Source organism: Lepus europaeus, chromosome X (genome assembly GCF_033115175.1).
Source record: "Lepus europaeus isolate LE1 chromosome X, mLepTim1.pri, whole genome shotgun sequence".
In the NCBI taxonomy this organism is placed as follows: Eukaryota; Metazoa; Chordata; class Mammalia; order Lagomorpha; family Leporidae; genus Lepus; species Lepus europaeus.
Genome location: NC_084850.1, coordinates 85828444 through 85845726, shown reverse-complemented (window position 1 = coordinate 85845726; position 17283 = coordinate 85828444). Strand labels below are relative to the sequence as shown.

At 41.6% G+C, this 17283-nt stretch overlaps 1 protein-coding gene and 1 non-coding gene across 6 annotated transcripts in view; both read left to right on the top strand.

Annotated features, from left to right (window-relative positions):
* The window catches only part of KIF4A (kinesin family member 4A), a 131270-nt gene that overhangs the window by 96336 nt on the left and 17651 nt on the right, over nucleotides 1-17283 (top strand). For all 5 annotated transcript variants that reach the window (XM_062183178.1, XM_062183175.1, XM_062183177.1 and 2 more), the window contains exons 20-23: nucleotides 1353-1436; nucleotides 1928-2041; nucleotides 12157-12312; nucleotides 12459-12559. In XM_062183178.1, the coding sequence (XP_062039162.1) occupies nucleotides 1353-1436; nucleotides 1928-2041; nucleotides 12157-12312; nucleotides 12459-12559 (455 nt within the window). The remainder of the gene's footprint in view (nucleotides 1-1352; nucleotides 1437-1927; nucleotides 2042-12156; nucleotides 12313-12458; nucleotides 12560-17283) is intronic.
* Nucleotides 8325-8431, top strand: LOC133753866 (U6 spliceosomal RNA). Its single transcript, XR_009865107.1, has one exon. It is a non-coding gene; the product is annotated as a U6 spliceosomal RNA (small nuclear RNA).

Here is a 17283-nt window from a genome sequence, read left to right as displayed (position 1 = left end):
AATTTTTGTGACTTTGGATTAGGGCAAGTTTTTTTTTCTGTTTTGTTTTTTTAAGATGTGGTGCCTGAAGCACCAAGACTCATGAAAGACACAATTAAAAGCTTCTGTATTATAAGCTGTACAATCAAGGAAGTGAATAGCCAAACCACAGAATGAGAGAAAATATTTGCAAATAATATAGCTGATTAAAGGTCTTTATTTTATTTTTATTTTTATTTTTGGACAGGTAGAGTGGACAGTGAGAGAGAGAGAGAGAGAAAGGTCTTCCTTTTGCCGTTGGTTCACCCTCCAATGGCTGCCGCGGCCGGGGCACTGCGCTGATCCGAAGGCAGGAGCCAGGTGCTTCTCCTGGTCTCCCATGCGGGTGCAGGGCCCAAGCACTTGGGCCATCCTCCACTGCACTCCCGGGCCACAGCAGAGAGCTGGCCTGGAAGAGGGGCAACCGGGACAGAATCCGGCACCCCGACCGGGACTAGAATCCAGTGTGCCGGTGCTGCAAGGCGGAGGATTAGCCTATTGAGCCATGGCGCCGGCTTAAAGGTCTTCATTTTTAAAGATTTATTTATTTATTTGAAAGGCAGAGGGTTGCAGAGAGGCAGAGAGAGAGAGATCTTCCATCTTGTTCACTCCCCACATGTCCGCAATGGTCAGAGTTGCGCCAATCTGAAGCCAGGAGCCAGGAGCCTCCTCCGGGTCTCCCACATGGATGCAGGGGCCCAAAGGCTTGGCCATCTTACACTGCTTTCCCAGGCCATAGCAGAGAGCCAGGTCAGAAGTGGAGCATCCGGCCCCCGAACTAGTGTCCATATGTAATGCTGGCACTGCAGGCTATGCCCCCCAAGTCCGGCCCGTGATAAAGGTCTTATATCCAGAATGTACTTGGTATGAAGAACTCCTATAACCCAGTAAAATTAAGAACCCAGTTTTTAAATGGGTGAAATAATGAGCCTATTAAAGATGCTCACTGTTATTTGCCATCAGGGAAATGGAAATGCAAATCAAAATTCCCGTGAAATAGCCATTTCACACCCGCTGGATGGCTGTCAAAGACAATGTTGGCAAGAATTTAAAGAAATTGAAAATTTCATACATTGATGGAGAGATGGGAGAATGGTGATGCTTCCTTGACAAACTGGCAATTCTTTAAAGGTCTAAATAAACATACAAGTACCATAAGGTACAGCAAACTCACTTTTACAAACATGGTTTCTAAACTACCCATATTTGACTCTGATTTGAGATGAAGGTGGCTCATTCTTTTGTATTTAGCCTGATGTAGCAAGGATGTTTTGAAAGACTATTTAGTTTTGGCTAGGTGAACAACAATGAAGATTTTACTTTTTTCTTATTAGGACCGTAAGAGACAATATGAGCTGCTCAAACTTGAAAGAAACTTCCAGAAACAGGCTAATGTGCTCAGACGTAAAACTGAGGAGGTAAGAAAATCAAATCTGCTAAGTCAACTCTACAATCGTTTTTATACCCAGATGGTAGCAAAGTCATATCCTTTAAATGAACCTGCATCCCAAGATACCAGAGATACCAGTCTTGATCAGTAATTCCTAAATTTTTACCACTGTTTATATGTCATTAACCATGGGCAAATAAAAACCTGATGAAAAATGAAACTATTCAAATAAAGGGTTTTTTTTTTTCCCTAATTGAGCTTAATTATTTCCAAAGAAACCCACAGAGTAATATTGATATATGGGATATTTCCTGACATCTTTCACTGCAGAACTTCCTTGAGATGTATTCCTCTCCTAGGCTCTAAAGCAGTAGCTGTTCACCAATATCATATGTGTGGAGGCTTATAAGCGTGGCTCATAAAGGAACTCAGACCCAGAGATTTTGTATTCTGTGTTACTAATATTCTACAAACTAAAACGTTCTTCATTCAACATTACTATATGCCATTTTTACTTAGGCAGCGGCTGCCAACAAGCGTCTCAAGGATGCTCTCCAGAAACAACGGGAGGTTGCAGATAAGCGGAAAGAGACTCAGAGCCGGGGAATGGAAGGCACTGCAGCTCGAGTGAAGGTAGGGGCCCGTTGAACTGCCGTTTTTCTATGTACACAAGAAATAGGGAAATAACTTTATTTTAGAAATAAACACGGTAGCATCTGGTATTGTGGCATAGTGGGTAAAGCTACTTCCTGCAGTGCCAGCATCTGATATGGGTGCCGGTTCAAGTCCCCACTGCTCTGCTTCCGATCCAGCTCTCTGCTATGGCCTGGGAAAGCAGTAGAAGATGGTCCAAGTCCTTGGGCCCCTGCACCCATGTGGGAGACCCAGAATAAGCTCCTGGCTCCTGGCACAGCTCTGGCTGTTGCGGCCATTTGGGGAGTGAACCAGCAGATGGAAGACCTCTGTCTGTCTCTACCTCTCTCTGTAACTCTGCCTTTCAAGTAAAAATAGGTAAGTCTCTAAAAATAAATAAACATGACAAAACCTGAAGTTCTACCTGAAAGCCTTAGTTCATAAAACATACAGTATTTTTGAACTGTTGTTAAAGACCAAGAATGTAGAACCCTTTCTATCCTTGCCCCTATTGAGGTTCATTTACTTTTTAAAACAGCTTTATTGAGATATAATTAACATAGCATGAATTGTACATACTTAAAGCATGCAGTTTGAAATTTGACAGTTATATGTGCATCCATGAAATCATCACAATCAAGATAATGATAATGTTCAGCATTGCCAAAGTTTTTTTGTAACCCCCCTACTCTATTCCAGTTATTCATCAGCTTTGCATAATTGCAGAATTTTTTTCATTTTCTAGAATTTTATGAAATTGGAATCATATCCATATAATTTTTTCTAGCTCCCTTTTTTATTTAAGATTTATTTTATTTATTTGAAAGCAGAGTTACAGAGAGAAAGGAAGCTTCCGTCCACTGGTTCACTTCCCAAATGTCCACAACAGCTGGGACTAGGCCAAGCTAAAGCCAGGAGCCAGAAGCTTCTTCCAGGTCTCCTATGTGGATACAGGGGCCCCAAGCACTTGGGCCATATTCCACTGCTTTCTCAGGAAAATTAGCAGGGAGCTGCATTGGAAGTGGAGCAGCCAGGACTTGAACCAGTGCCCATATACAGGCGGTGGCTTCATCCATTATGCTACAGCACTGGCCCAAGCTTCTTTCTTTATTAAAAAATGTTTATTTATATTCATTTACATGAAAGGCAGAGAGACAGAGACAGAAACAGAGAACAAGTTAGATTTCCATCCACTGGTTCACTCCCCAAATGGCTGCAACAGGCAGAGACAGGCCAGGCCAAAGCCAGGAGCCAAGAACTCCATCCTGATCTCCCTTGTGGGTGCCAGGAACTCAAGTACTTGAACCATCATCCACTGCTCCCCAGCATATTAGCAGGAGCTGGATGGGAAGCAGAGCAGCTGGGACTTGAACCAACACTCTAGAATGGGATGCAAGCTTTCCAAGTGCCAGCTCAACCTTCTGTGCCACAACACCTATCCCTGGCCTCTTTCATTCAGCACAACTATATTGAAATCCCTCTAAATGGTTTCATGTATCTTTACTTTTTTTATTGCTGAGTCACAGCCCATTCATTGTATGGATATACCACAATTTGTTTACCCATTCATCTATTGATGGACTTTTGGGTTGTTTCCCATCTGTGGCTTTTTTTTTTAGATTTATTTATTTATTTGAGAGGCAGAGTTACAAAGAGAGAGAGGGAGAGACAGAGAGAGAGTTCTTCCATCCACTGGTTCACTCCCCAAATAGCCACAGTGGCCAGAGCTGGGCCAATCAGATGCCAGGAGCCAAGAGCTTCTTCTGGGTCACCCAGAGTGCAAGGGCCCATGCACTTGGGCCACCTTCCACTACTTTGCCAGGCCATTAGCAGGGAATTGGATCCAGGACTTAAACCGGTGCCCATATGGGATGCCAGCTCCACAGGCAGAGGCTTAACCTACTATGCCACAGCACTGGCCCCAGTCTGTGGCTTTTATAAATGTTGTACTGAACATTTAAGTGCAAATCTTTGTGTGGACATAAATTTTTCATTTCTTTTGAGTAGGTAGCTAGGACTTGAATAGCTTTCTTGTATAACATGGATATGTTTTAACTTTTAAGCAACTGTCCAACTTTTTTCCAACATTTTATATTCCCACTAGCAATGTATGAAAGTTCTAGTTGCTGCACATTCTTTCCAATACTTACTCAGTGTGGTCAGTGTTGTAAGTTTCAGCTATTCTATTCGGTGAGTTAGTGGTACCTCACTGTGGTTTTCATTGTCATTTCCGTAAATAAACAATGATTTTTGAACATGTTTTGCAGGCTTATAGCCATATCTACGTATATTTTCTTTTGTGAAATATCTGTCCATATAATTGGGTTGTCTTTTGTCTTATTATTAGAGTTGTTCATATATTCTAAAGACACCCAACAGAGTAGTTTCTGTGTTTTACAAATATTTTCTCCCCGGTTATTTAGTTTGTCTTTTCTTTTTGATACTTTTAAAATTTTGATTCTATGTAATTTGATAGTTTTTTCTCTTATGCCTCATGATTTTCACATTTAAATATTTCTATTTAAGAAGTATTTACCAACTTTGTGTTCACTAAAATTTCCTGCTAAATTTTCTTCTAGAAGTTTTGTTTATAAGCTTTACATTTAGGTATAGGACTCATTTTTTTTTTTTTCAAAGATTTATGTATTTTAAAGTCAGAGTTACACAGAGAGAGGAGAGGCAGAGAGAGAGAGAGAGGCACTCTTCCATCTGCTGGTTCACTCCCCAATTGGCCACAATGGCCATAGCTGCACCAGGAGCCAGGAGCTTCCTCCGGGTCTACCACGCAGGTGCAGGGGCCCAAGGACTTGGGTCATCCTCCACTGCTTTCCCAGGCCATAGCAGAGAGCTGGATCGGAAGTGGAACAGCCAGGACTTGAACCAGCGCCCATATGGAATGCCAGCACTGCAGGCGGCAGCTTTACCCACCAGGCTACAGCACCGGCCCCTCATTTTGATTTGACACCTCTATCAGTTAAATATCCAGACATCTATTTCTAGATCCTGTGTCATAATTTACATGTCTATTTTTATGCCAGTACCAAACGTCTTGAATGCAGTTGCTTTATAATAGGTCCTGAAATCAGGTAATATAAGCCCTCTAAAGTTGTTACTCTTTTGTTCTGGGAAAACTAAATCCTTTGCATTTCCATTTAAAATCAGTTTGACAGTTCAAAAAAAGCCTACTGGTAGTTTGATCAGGCTTGCAGAAAATTTATAGATAAATTTGAGGAGAATTAGCATCTTAAGAATATTGAGTCTTTGAATCCATTAATGCAATACGTGACTATTTATTTAGTTTTTCAATTTCTCTCAGCAGTGTTTTAGTTTTCAGTATACAAATGTTGAATCTTTTGTCATGAATGCCCCTAAATATTTCTTATTTTATGATATTGGAAATGGCATTTTTTATTACTACTCCCAATTGTTTAGACATACTTATAGCTTTTTGTAGCATCTTTTGGGTTTTCTACATAGATGCTGATGTTACCTGCAAATAGGAGCAATTTTATTTCTTCTTTTTCACTCTGTACCTTTTTAACAAACTATCTTGCCTATTGTACTTTCCAGAACCTCCCATACAATATTGAATAGAATAGGCAAGAAGAAACATCCTTGTATTGTTCTCAATCTTGGGAAGAGAGCATTCAAACTTTCACTGTGAAGTATATTAGCTATAGGATTTTTATATATGTCCATTATCAAGTTGAAGAAGTCCCTTACCTAGTTTGCTGAAGATTTTATTATAATTGATTTTTTTTCAGAAGTTTTTTTCTGTATTCAGATGCTCTTAGGAGATTTTTTTGTCTGCTAGGGTGTCAAATCACGTTGACTTCCCCTCATTCTATTAAAGTATAACTGACATGCAATAAAATGTACCCTTATTATACACTTCTGTGAGTTTTGACAGTGTATAATTGTACAACCACCACCACACACAAGATGGAGAATAGTTCTCTTGGGGCCAGCATTGTGATGTAGCAGATAAAGCTGCCAGCATCCTATATGGGCATTGGTTTATATCCTGGCTGCTCCCCTTGCAATCCAGCTGCCTGCTAATGGCCTGGGAAAGCAGCAGAAGATGGCCCAAGGTACTTGGGCCCCTGCTACCCACATGGGAGACCTGAATGAAGCTCCTGGCTCCTGGCTTCAGCCTGGCCCAGCCCCAGCTGTTGTAGCCATCTAGGCAGTGAAACAACAGATGAAAAACCTCTCTGTGTGTCTCTTCCCCTCTCTGTAGCTCTGACTTTCAAATAAATAAATAAATCTTTAAAAAAAAGAATAATTTTCTTGCCCCAAAAACTCTTTGCATACACCTTGCCCTTGGCAAACACTGATCTGTAGTCTGTTATAGCTGTCCCTTTGCATCAGTGTTGTAAATAGAAGCATACAGTATGATTTCTTTCACTTAGCATGATGCATTTGAGATGTATCCAGGTTATTGTGTGTATCAGTAGTTGTACCCTTTCTTGCGGAGCAGCAAAATATTGTATATATTAACCACAATTTACTTATGCATTCACCTATTAAATGATGTCTTGAGGTTTTTTGTCCCAGTTTTTGACAACGATGAGTGGTATTGGTCAGAATTCTCCAAAGAGACAGTAGCAATAGGATAGATATATTTGTACTCATAGATATACATAGGATGATACTTCAAAAAATTCATGGAAAATGGAATTAAAAGACAAGATTGTGGGGCCATTGCAGTGCTGTAGCAAATAAAGCCACCACCTATAGTGCCGGCATCCCATGTGGGCATTGGTTCAAGTCCTGTCTGCTTCTCTTCCAATCCAGCTCTCTGCTTATGGCCTGGGAAAGCAGTAGAGGATAGCCCCAATGCTTGGGCCCCTGCACCCACGTGGGGACCCAGATGAAGCTCTGGCTCCTGACTTTCACTTGGCCCAGCTCTGGCCATTACAGTTATTTGGGGCATGAACCAGTGGATGGAAGATTCATTCATTCTCTCTCTCTCTCTCTCTCTCTCTCTCTCTCCTTCTCTACTTCTCTACTTCTCTGTAACTCTGACTTTCAAATAAATCTTTTTAAAAAAAAAAACAATTGTTTTGGTACAAATATTTTGAAATCCATGCGTTTTTTTCATATTATGCATTTTGCATTATCTTTTGGAAACTCTGTTTTGTATCCAAAGGAATTTGTCAGGGGAACTGGCTCACAGCATTATAGAGGCTGGGAGGTCCAACAATAGACCATGTGCAGGCTAGAGGCCCAAGGATGCAAATAGCCTGGCTATTCAAGTCTGAAGGCCTGAGAACCCAGGGCGTGGGAGCCACCTGCTTTAAGTCCTGGAGACTAAGAGTCAGAGAGCCCAAAATTCTGATGTTTGAGAGCAGAAGTCTTTCCAATCTCCAGGGGAGAAAGAGGATATCACCCTTCCTGTACCTTTTCTGTTCTGTCTGGGCCCTAGCCAATTGGATGGTGCCCGCCCACATTGAGAGTGGATCTAACCCACTTGGTTCCCCAATTCAAATACCAGTCTACCCTTGAGAACACCCTCACTGATATACCCAGAAAGAATGCTTACCAACCCTCTTGATCTTCCTTAATCTAATCAAGCTGACACCTCAAATTGACTATCACATGACTAAACCTGCTTTTTTTATTATTTGACAGATAGAGTTAGACAATGAGAGAGAGACAGATAGAAAGGTCTTCCTTCCTTTGGTTCACTCCCCAAATGGCCGCTACGCCCAGAGCTACACCAATCCGAAGCCAGGAGCCAGGTGCTTCTTCCTGGTCTCCCACATGGGTGCAGGCGCCGAAGCATTCCCGGGCCACAGCAGAGAGCTGGAATGGAAGAGGGGCAACTGGGACTAGAACCCAGCACCCATATGGGATGCCGGCACTGCAGGTAGAGGATTAACCAAGTGAGCCACAACACCAGCCCCCTAAACCTGCTCTTAAGAAACTCACAGGTTTCTATGTAAACAAAGTGTGGTGCAGCGGGTTAACGCCCTAGCCTAAAGCACCAGCGTCCCCTATGGCATCCAGTTCGAGACCCAGCTGCTCCATTTCCAATCCAGCTCTCTGCTATGGCCTGGGAAAGTAGTAGAAGATGGCCCAAGTGTTTGGGCCCCTGCACCCACGTGGGAGACCCGGAAGAAGCTCCTGGCTCCTAGCTTTGGATCGGCATAGTTCTGGCTGTTGTGGCTAATTGGGGAGTGAACCATCGGATGGAAGACCTCTCTCTCTCTTTCTCTCTCTCTCTCTCTCTCTCTGTAACCCTGACTTTCAAATAAATAAATAAATCTTTAAAAAAAAAGTGCTTGCTTTGACAGCACATATACTAAAATTGGAATGATGTAGATAAGATTAGCATGGCCTCTGCACAAGAATGATATGCAGATTTATGGAATGTTCTATATATTTTTTCTATTTTTTAATTCCCCTAGATACCATTTGGAACTATTATAATAAATATGGTGGGTAAAAACAACTTAAGGAACCTTTCCAGTGTCTTAGGTTGCAGGAAACTTTGTGAAGTTTCCTTTTTGAGGTCTAACACACTGTACTGTACATTATCAAAATGTCATTTACATGAGTCATTATGCTAATGAGTAAGTAAGTTATTCTTTATACATTGATGCATTTTATAACTTCCTCCATTAAAAGCATAACTGCTATTTTTTTTTAAATAAAAAGTAATCATTTCACTTGGGTAACTACCTAGGAGTGGGACTTCTGGGTCATAGGGTAAATATAAGCTAAACTTTATAAGGAATTGACATACTGTGCAGCCATTCATTGCTGGTATATAAAATACAGTTGATTTTTAAAGATTTTTTTTTATTTGAATGAGAGAGATCTTTTCATCTTCTGGTTTACTGCCAAATCAGCCACAACTAGGGCTGGTCCAGGCAAAAACTAGGAGCCAGGAGTTTCATCCAGGTCTTCTATGTGGCTGGCAGGGGCCAAAGCACTTGGAACATGTTCTTCCAGTTTTCCAGGCCATTAGCAGGGAGCTGAATGGGAAGTGGAGCAGCTGGGACTCGAACTGGTGCCCATATGGGATGCCGGCATCACAGGCGGCTAAGTCTATAAGCACTATAGCACAGCATCGGCCCCATACATATTAACTTTTTTCATATGACATTAGTCTACTAGCTTTTTTGCTCGCTCTTTTCTAATTTTTTTCTTCTAATCTGTATGGTTGTTTTTTTTTTTTTTTTTGCCTGCCCTATCGCATTGCCCTCAGGATGATGTTGAATAGAAGTGGTGAAAGTAGATATTATTCTTCCTAATCTTAGATGGGAAAATTCAGTCTTCCCATTATGTGTGATGGCAGTTGTAGGTTTTTCATGGGTGCTCTTATATCAAGTTGAAGAAGTCCTTACCTGTCCTTGGTTTGCTGTAAGTTTTGGTTACAAATGGATGTTAAATGTTGCCAAGTGTCTTCTTGGTGATGTGGTGAATTACTTTAAATGAACCAGCATTGTATTTTTTTTTATAAACTCCACTTGATTGTAATGTATTGTTGAATTCAATTTCTGTTTCTGACTTAGGATGGCTCAGTTTAACTATTTTTGACTTTACATTGGTGTGAAAAGGATAGGCCAGTGGAAATCATACTCCACACTCTGAGTTCTGATCTTTTTCAGGGGTATCATTATGTCGTATGATACTCTTGTGATCCTTGGCAGTGGCAGCAAGCTGCAGCTCCAGAACCAGTACTCTACAGTGTATACTGTGTTGCTGGAGTTTTGGGATATTGTATGTTGTGTTTTCACATTCCATCATGTCTATACAGCACCCATCTATGTTGACTATACCCATATAATCATATTGATTTTCACTCTCAGTGCAGTGTTCAATAAGTTACATGAGATAATTAATACTTTTTTATAAAATGCGCTTTGCGTTAGATTATTTCGCCCAACTGGGCTAATGTAAGAGTTCTGAGCATATTTAAGGTAAACTAAGCTAAGTTTTGGTGTTTGGTGGGTTAGGCATATTAAAAGCATTTTACACTTAGGATATTTTCAACATACTGTGGGTTTACTGGGACATAACTCCGTCATAAGTCAAGGAGCATCTGTGCATAAAATAAAAATTTTGTTTAAAATGTTAACATCTATGTTGGTGAGGGATATTGGCCTATAGTTTTCTTATAACATCTTTGATTTTGGTATCAAGATAATGCTGGCATCATAAATTGAGTCAAGAAGTAGTACTTCCTAGTCAGTTCTCTGGGAGGCTTGTAGAATGAAATTTGTTTCTTCTCTGAAAGTCTGAAAAAAGCCATCTTGGCCTAGAGAGGGTTTTTCCTTTTAATAAACTATTTTTAATTTCATTTTCCCCCTAAATGTTTTTGAAGACTTATTTTACTTATTTGAAAGGCAGAGTGACAAAGAGAGAAGCAAAAGAGAGATCTTCCATCCACTGGTTTACTCCGCAAATATGTGCAATGGCCAGGGATGGACTAGGCTAAAGCCAGGAGCCTGGAACTCCATCCAGGTCTCTGACATCGGTGGTAAGGGTCCAAATACTTGAGCTGTCTTCAGCTGCTTTTCCAGGCACATTAGCAGGGAGCTGGGTCAGAAGTGGTGTAGCCAGGACTCAAACCTGTGCTCTGACATGGTTGCCACTGCAACATGTAACAGCTTAACCTCCTGCACCACAATGCTTGTCCCAGCCTGGAGAGTTTTTTATTTGCTTGCTTATTTTTTCTTTTAGGGTTGAGGGAATGTTAACAAAGATTGAATTTTAAAAATAGATTGGGGGGGGCAGTGCTGTGGCACCTGCAATGCTGGCATCCCATATGGGCGCCAGTTCGTGTCCTGGCTGCTCCACTTCTGATCCAGCTCTCTGCTATGGCCTGGGACAGCAGTAAGAGATGGCCCAAGTCCTTGGGCTCCTGCACCCATGTGGGAGACCCAGAAAGAGGATCCTGGTTCTTGGCTTTGGATCAGCTCAGCTGTGACCTTTGTGGCCATTTGGGGAGTAAATCAGCAAATGGAAGACCGCCCCCCCCCCCTCACTCTCTCTTTCTAACTCTGTCTTTCAAATAAGTAAAATAAATATTTTTTAACAAAAAAAAAAATGCAGCAGCCAGGACTTGAACCAGCTCTCATATAGGATACTGGCGATGCTAGTCCCTCATCTACTTTAAAAATTAAGAATAGAGGCAGGTCTTTTGGCACAGCTGGTTAAGCTGCCTCTTTGGTTGCTTTATCCCATATTAGAACACCAGTTCAAGTCCAGACTGCTTTGTTTCCTGTCCAGCTTCCTGCTAATGCATCCTGGGAAGCAATGGATGCTTTCCTCGTAATTGGGTTCCTGCCACCCACATGGGAAACCTGGATGGAATTCAGGCCTGGCCCAGCCCTGACTGTTGCAGACATTTAGGGAGTGAACCAATGGATGAAAGAGCTCTCTACATTGTGTGCCTCTCTGTATGTTACACTGCCTTTTAAGTACATGAAAATAAACATTTTTAAATGAAAATTAAGAATGGATATCTAGGGGCCCAGTGCTGTGGTATGATAGGCTAAGCCTCCACTTGTGGCACCAGCATCCCGTATGGGAACCTGTTCATGTCCTGGCTGCTCCTCTTCTGATCCAGCTCTGCTTATGGCTTGGAAAAGCAGTGGAAGATGGCCTAAGTGTTTGGGCCCCTACACTTGCATGGGAGACTTGGAAGAAGCTCCTGGCTTCTGATCAACTCAGCTCTGTCCATTGCGGCCACTTGGGAAGTGAACCAGCAGATGGAAGACTTTTCTTTCTGTCTCCCCCTCTCTCTGTAACTCTCTCTCTCTCTCTCAAATAAATAAATAAAAGCTTTAAAAAAATAGAATGTACGTCTGTTAAATAGAATAGATAATGAAAGTATTCTTCAGTTCTACATCATGAGTAGTTAACATTAAAGAACAAATGTTAAGGGGAATTTGCAGGAAGTGAACATGAGGCAGATAGAAACAATAGACCTCTTTTTGTGTGCTGCTGTTTAAAGGCCCTAAGAGAGGGTAGTGGTGTTTGTGAGTGTAGGTACTAACGGAAAATTCATGTCCAAATGAAACTAAGTCTGGAACTGAATCTAGCCCACTGGGCCATTGGTTCCTCATCCCTAAACCAGACATCACTGATTTCTCTTCTAGAACTGGCTTGGAAATGAAATTGAGGTTATGGTCAGTACTGAGGAAGCCAAACGCCATCTGAATGACCTTCTTGAAGACAGAAAGATCCTGGCTCAGGATGTGGCTCAACTCAAAGAGAAAAAGGAATCTGGAGAGAATCCACCTCCTAAGCTCCGAGTAAGCACCCTTGTGAAAAGCATCAGCAGTGGTCAGACTGCATGCCTCGGAAATCCTCATCCCGGTGCAGGTGCAGGTGGAGGTGGAGGTGGAGGAGTGCTTTCCCTGTAGTATCTCACTCTCCTTCCCGCTGTGCTGCTTTACAGAGGCGCACCTTCTCACTGGCTGAAATGCGTGGACAAGGTTCAGAGGCAGACGATTCCATTACCAAGCAGATTGAAAGCCTAGAGACTGAAATGGAACTCAGGTAAAGGGACTATCTCTAAGGCATTCCAGTTTATGCTTGGAATAAAAATAGAACCTGTTAATCCAGTAATTCAAAAGCTTATTTTTCAGTAGCTTTGTGATGGTGGAAAAACAAGAGAATGTAGCATTTTTTTTAACCAGGCTCTGCACTAAACATGTAAACATGTTAGAAACATTTTCGTCTTCAGTCCCACTGATACCTAATGAGGTAAGTATCATTCTTCCTATTTTACAGACCTGAGATGAAGCTCAAAGATCTTAAGAAATTTGCCAAAGGCATTAACTAACAACAGAACTCAGATTCAAACCTAGCTATCTAATTCCAAAGCCCCTGCTTTTTACAACACACCACAATTCTTAATCCAGTAGTATCTGTGAAATGTAGACCTGAGAGCAGAATATTAGAGGAACCCAAGAATCAATCATAGAAAAGCAGGCCGGCGCCGCGGCTCACTAGGCTAATCCTCCGCCTTGCGGCGCCGGCACACCGGGTTCTAGTCCCGGTCAGGGCACCGGATTCTGTCCCGGTTGCCCTTCTTCCAGGCCAGCTCTCTGCTGTGGCCAGGGAGTGCAGTGGAGGATGGCCCAAGTGCTTGGGCCCTGCACCCCACAGGAGACCAGGAGAAACACCTGGCTCCTGCCATCGGATCAGCGCGGTACACCAACCGCAGCGGCCATTGGAGGGTGAACCAATGGCAAAAAGGAAGACCTTTCTCTCTGTCTCTCTCTCACTGTCCACTCTGCCTGTCAAAAAAAAAAATTAAAAAAGAAAAGAAAAGCAACACCAGGGATGGGTGTTGTGGCACAGCAGGGTAGGTCACTGCTTGGGACAACTGCATCCCATACTGGAGTGCTAGTTTGAGCCCTGGCTACCCCGTGTTTCCAAATCAGCTTCCTGCTGATGCGCTGGGGAAGCAGTGGATGATGGGCAAGAACTTGGGTTCATGCCACCTGCATTGGAGACCTGGAGATAGTTCTAGCTCCTGACTTCAGCCTGCTCTAGCCCTGGCTCTTATAGGAATTTTGGGGGTAAACAAGCAGATGGAAAGTATCTCTCTCTTTGTCTCTCCCTCTCTTTGTCACTCTACCTTTCAGAGAAGTAAATCTTTAACAAAGAAAGAGTGACAACGCTAGAGTATTTTAGAGATCATCAGCAAAATTGATATACTGTAATACTTGTATGAGCATAATGTATAGGTAAGCTTAAGAATATTAAATGAGATTAGTAAGTAAAGTGCGTAACATAGTATTTGGCATATTAGAAGTGCTTGCTGCATGTTCTCTCTCTCCTCTTTTGGCTGTGAGGCCAGAAATTATGCTATACAGCTTCTCTAATCACCATTATTATCTTTTAAACAGTTAATGAAATCTAAAAGGAACAGAACTTTGACAGATTTTATAGCATCTTATGTTAATAGAATTTTGTTGCCCAGAAGACCAGGGAGATCACTTAATTTGATTTTAGCTATTTGTTGTTAGCTACATCTATTAGTCACTCAACATTTGAGTTCTCACTTTGTGCTGTGTTGAATGTAGTTGAGACATATAAAAAGAGCAGATGGCATTATGCTTGCTCTTAAGTGGGAATAGGATAATTACTTACAGTGATGGGCTGAAATTGTTAAAATTTCAGGAATGTTGCAAACCACTGATAGCTTACAATTAATTATGGTGATGGTGCTTATACCACAGCAACTGGCAAAAACTTCAAATCAGGACTTGTTTTTAAAGTACTGGTTGTTAAACATTTACCTGCATACCACGTGCATGAGTAAATGATTCTGTAAATGTAGGGCAAGTGCCAAGTAGAAGAAATTAGAAAGAGGTGAGTTTGATCAGGGAAACTTTCCCAAAGTTGATGAGACCTCAACTAAATTTTGGACTAGATAAGGGATATGAATTGTAAGAGGAAACAAGAAAGGGCATATGATTAGATGATGACTCCTCCTATCCTCCTCTCTTCTAAACTCAAAACTTATCATACTCAATTATACTGCAGATGATATATGTTATGTGTGTATTCTTTGTTTTACATTCACTAATTTTGTCAACCTCAAGACAATTTATAAGCTTATTGAAGCGAAGGATTATACATTAAGCCAGGGTTATCAAAGTGTAGTCCACAGACTCCTTGGTACGGGGGCGGGGGGTCCTCCAAGACCCTTTCAGGGAATCTGTATAGTCAACACTATCTTCATAATAGTATTAGGACGCGACTTGCCTTTTTTACTATGTTGACATTTACACTCATAGTGCAGAAGCAGTAGTGGACAAAACTGCTGACACCAAAAGCAGTGAACTGGTAGTCATTGTATCCTTCACATCTAAACACTCCCAGTTTTGTTTGTTTTGTTTTTTTTTTAAAGCCAGTCTTACTTAAGAATGGCTTTGGGGGGCCAATGCTGTGGTGCAGTGGGTTAATCCTCCACCTGCAGTGCCAGCATCCCATGTGGGCACTGGTTCTAGTCCCAGCTGCTCCACTTCTGATCCAGCTCTCTGCTATAGCCTGGGAAAGCAGTGGAGGATGGCCCAAGCACTTGGGCCCCTGTGCCTGTGTGGGAGACCCAGAGGAAGCTCCTGGCTTCGGATCAGCTCAGCTCCAACTGTCATGGCCATTTGGGGAATGAACCTGCAGGTGGAAGACCTTTCTCTCTCTGTCTGTAACTCTACCTCTCAAATAAATAAATAAAATCATTTAATAAAAAAGAATGGCTTTGATAAAGCAGAAAAAATTATTAATTTTATTAAATCTCAATCCTTGAGTTCACATCTGTTGAAACACCTTTGTGGCAAGAACACATGAAGTACTGTTGCCATGTGTGGAGTATCATGGTCTTTTCTAGAAAAGTATTGTGCAGTTGTCTGTGGTATGAGCCCAACAGGCCTGTTTTATCATGGAACATCAGTTTTAAAACTTTATTTTTTTCTTTATTGTCTGAGAGACAGAGGGAGAGAGATAAAGACAGGCAGAGTTCCCCTTCATTGGTCCACTCCTCAAATGCCCTCAATGGCCAAGGCTGAACCAGGCCAAAACTGGAAGCAAGGAACTCAATCCAAGTCTCTCACGTAGGTATCAGGGACCCAACTGCTTGAGCCATCACCTGCTGGAATCAAGAGCAAAGCCAGGACTTGAACTCAAGCACTTTGGTATGGGATGTGGATCCTAACAAGCATCTTAACCACTATGCCAAGTACACACCCTGAAACATTATTTTACTTGAAAAAACAACTAACAGACATAATACAGTTAGTCAGATTTGGTTTTCTTGGCAGATATGTTCTCAAAAATGAACAGAGTGAGCCTGTCACCTCAAAGAAAACAGGTGACAGTATTTATTACCAAAGAAAATATTTGATCTTTTGAGCAAAACTTAGAATTTTGGAAAACTTGTATCTGCTTGGTAGTTTTTCATAGCTTTTCTGATAAGACCAGTGATATTAACAATTGTGAATCTGTATATTGTATTAATGAAATATATTAACAATTGGAGGATCTGCACAACTCAGTAGACTAATATTGTCCAAATGACTTGTTACAGAAGTATATGTGAATACAAGATCCATTTACATGACAAGATAGACCAGTGGGTTTTATTTACTTATGTGTGTATGTACGTAGCTTGCCTATCCAAACATGACACTTTATTACATTACAACCTAAATCCATTTACATTCCAAACCAGTTAACAGCCATATAAGCACCAGCCCAGACTGAACAATTACTTACGATTGCTTATAATCTTCTCCCATTTGTTCCTAATCTGTCTTCTCATCTCCGACTCTCAAGCTGAAACATCTTCCTCTTCACCTCTGGTTCTTCTCCAAACACTGTGATCTGTGTCCCATGCTATCTCAAATAGGAATCTCTTATTTTAGCTCTGGCCACATGGAACCTAAGCATGTACCTTGGCCATCTGTGCCCTGGCCAAGCAGGCCAACTTAATCCTACCTTTATTTCTCACTCTGCCATGCCACAGCATGTTACAAAGCAGCTGCCTAAGGGTTTCCTGAAGATAGTCACAGTTGAAGTACAGATGACCCAATCTTCCATTGTTTAACATGTTGGTATATTGTTTACTAGTGCAAATTTTGTCAAGGGACATCTGTCCTGATGTTCCTGAGACTGAATCTATATTTTCATATGTGTGTTTTAAATATACACATATGAAAATATACATACACCTCTGGAAATATTTTATGTCCTGAAAATTTAAAGAGAAAAAAACTAACTCACCTATGGGTTTTACTATGAGGATGCTTCAAAAAATTGGGAGAGGGGAATAGAATTAAAAGATAAGTTTAGGGACAGGCATTTGGTGCAACAGTTAAGAAACCACATATATGGGTTTTGCATTGTGGTACAGCAGGTTAAGCGACTGCCTGCAATGCCAACATCCCATATGAGCACCCATTTGAGTCCCAGCAACAGAAAGAAAACGAAACCATTTGTAACACCCATATCTCATATCATAGTGCCTGGGTTTGAGTCTAGCTCTGCTTCTGATTCCAGCCTCCTACTGGGAGGCAGCAGTCAATGGCTCAGGTACTTCAGTAAATATTTGCTTATTTGAAAGGGAGAGGGAGAGAGAGAGAGAATTAGTTAGTTAGTTAGTTAGTTAGTTTTCTTCCATCCACTGGTTCACTTCCCAAATGGCCACAAGGGCTAGGGCTGGGCCAGGCTGAAGCTAGGAACCTGGAACTCCATCTAGGGGCCCAGGTACTTGG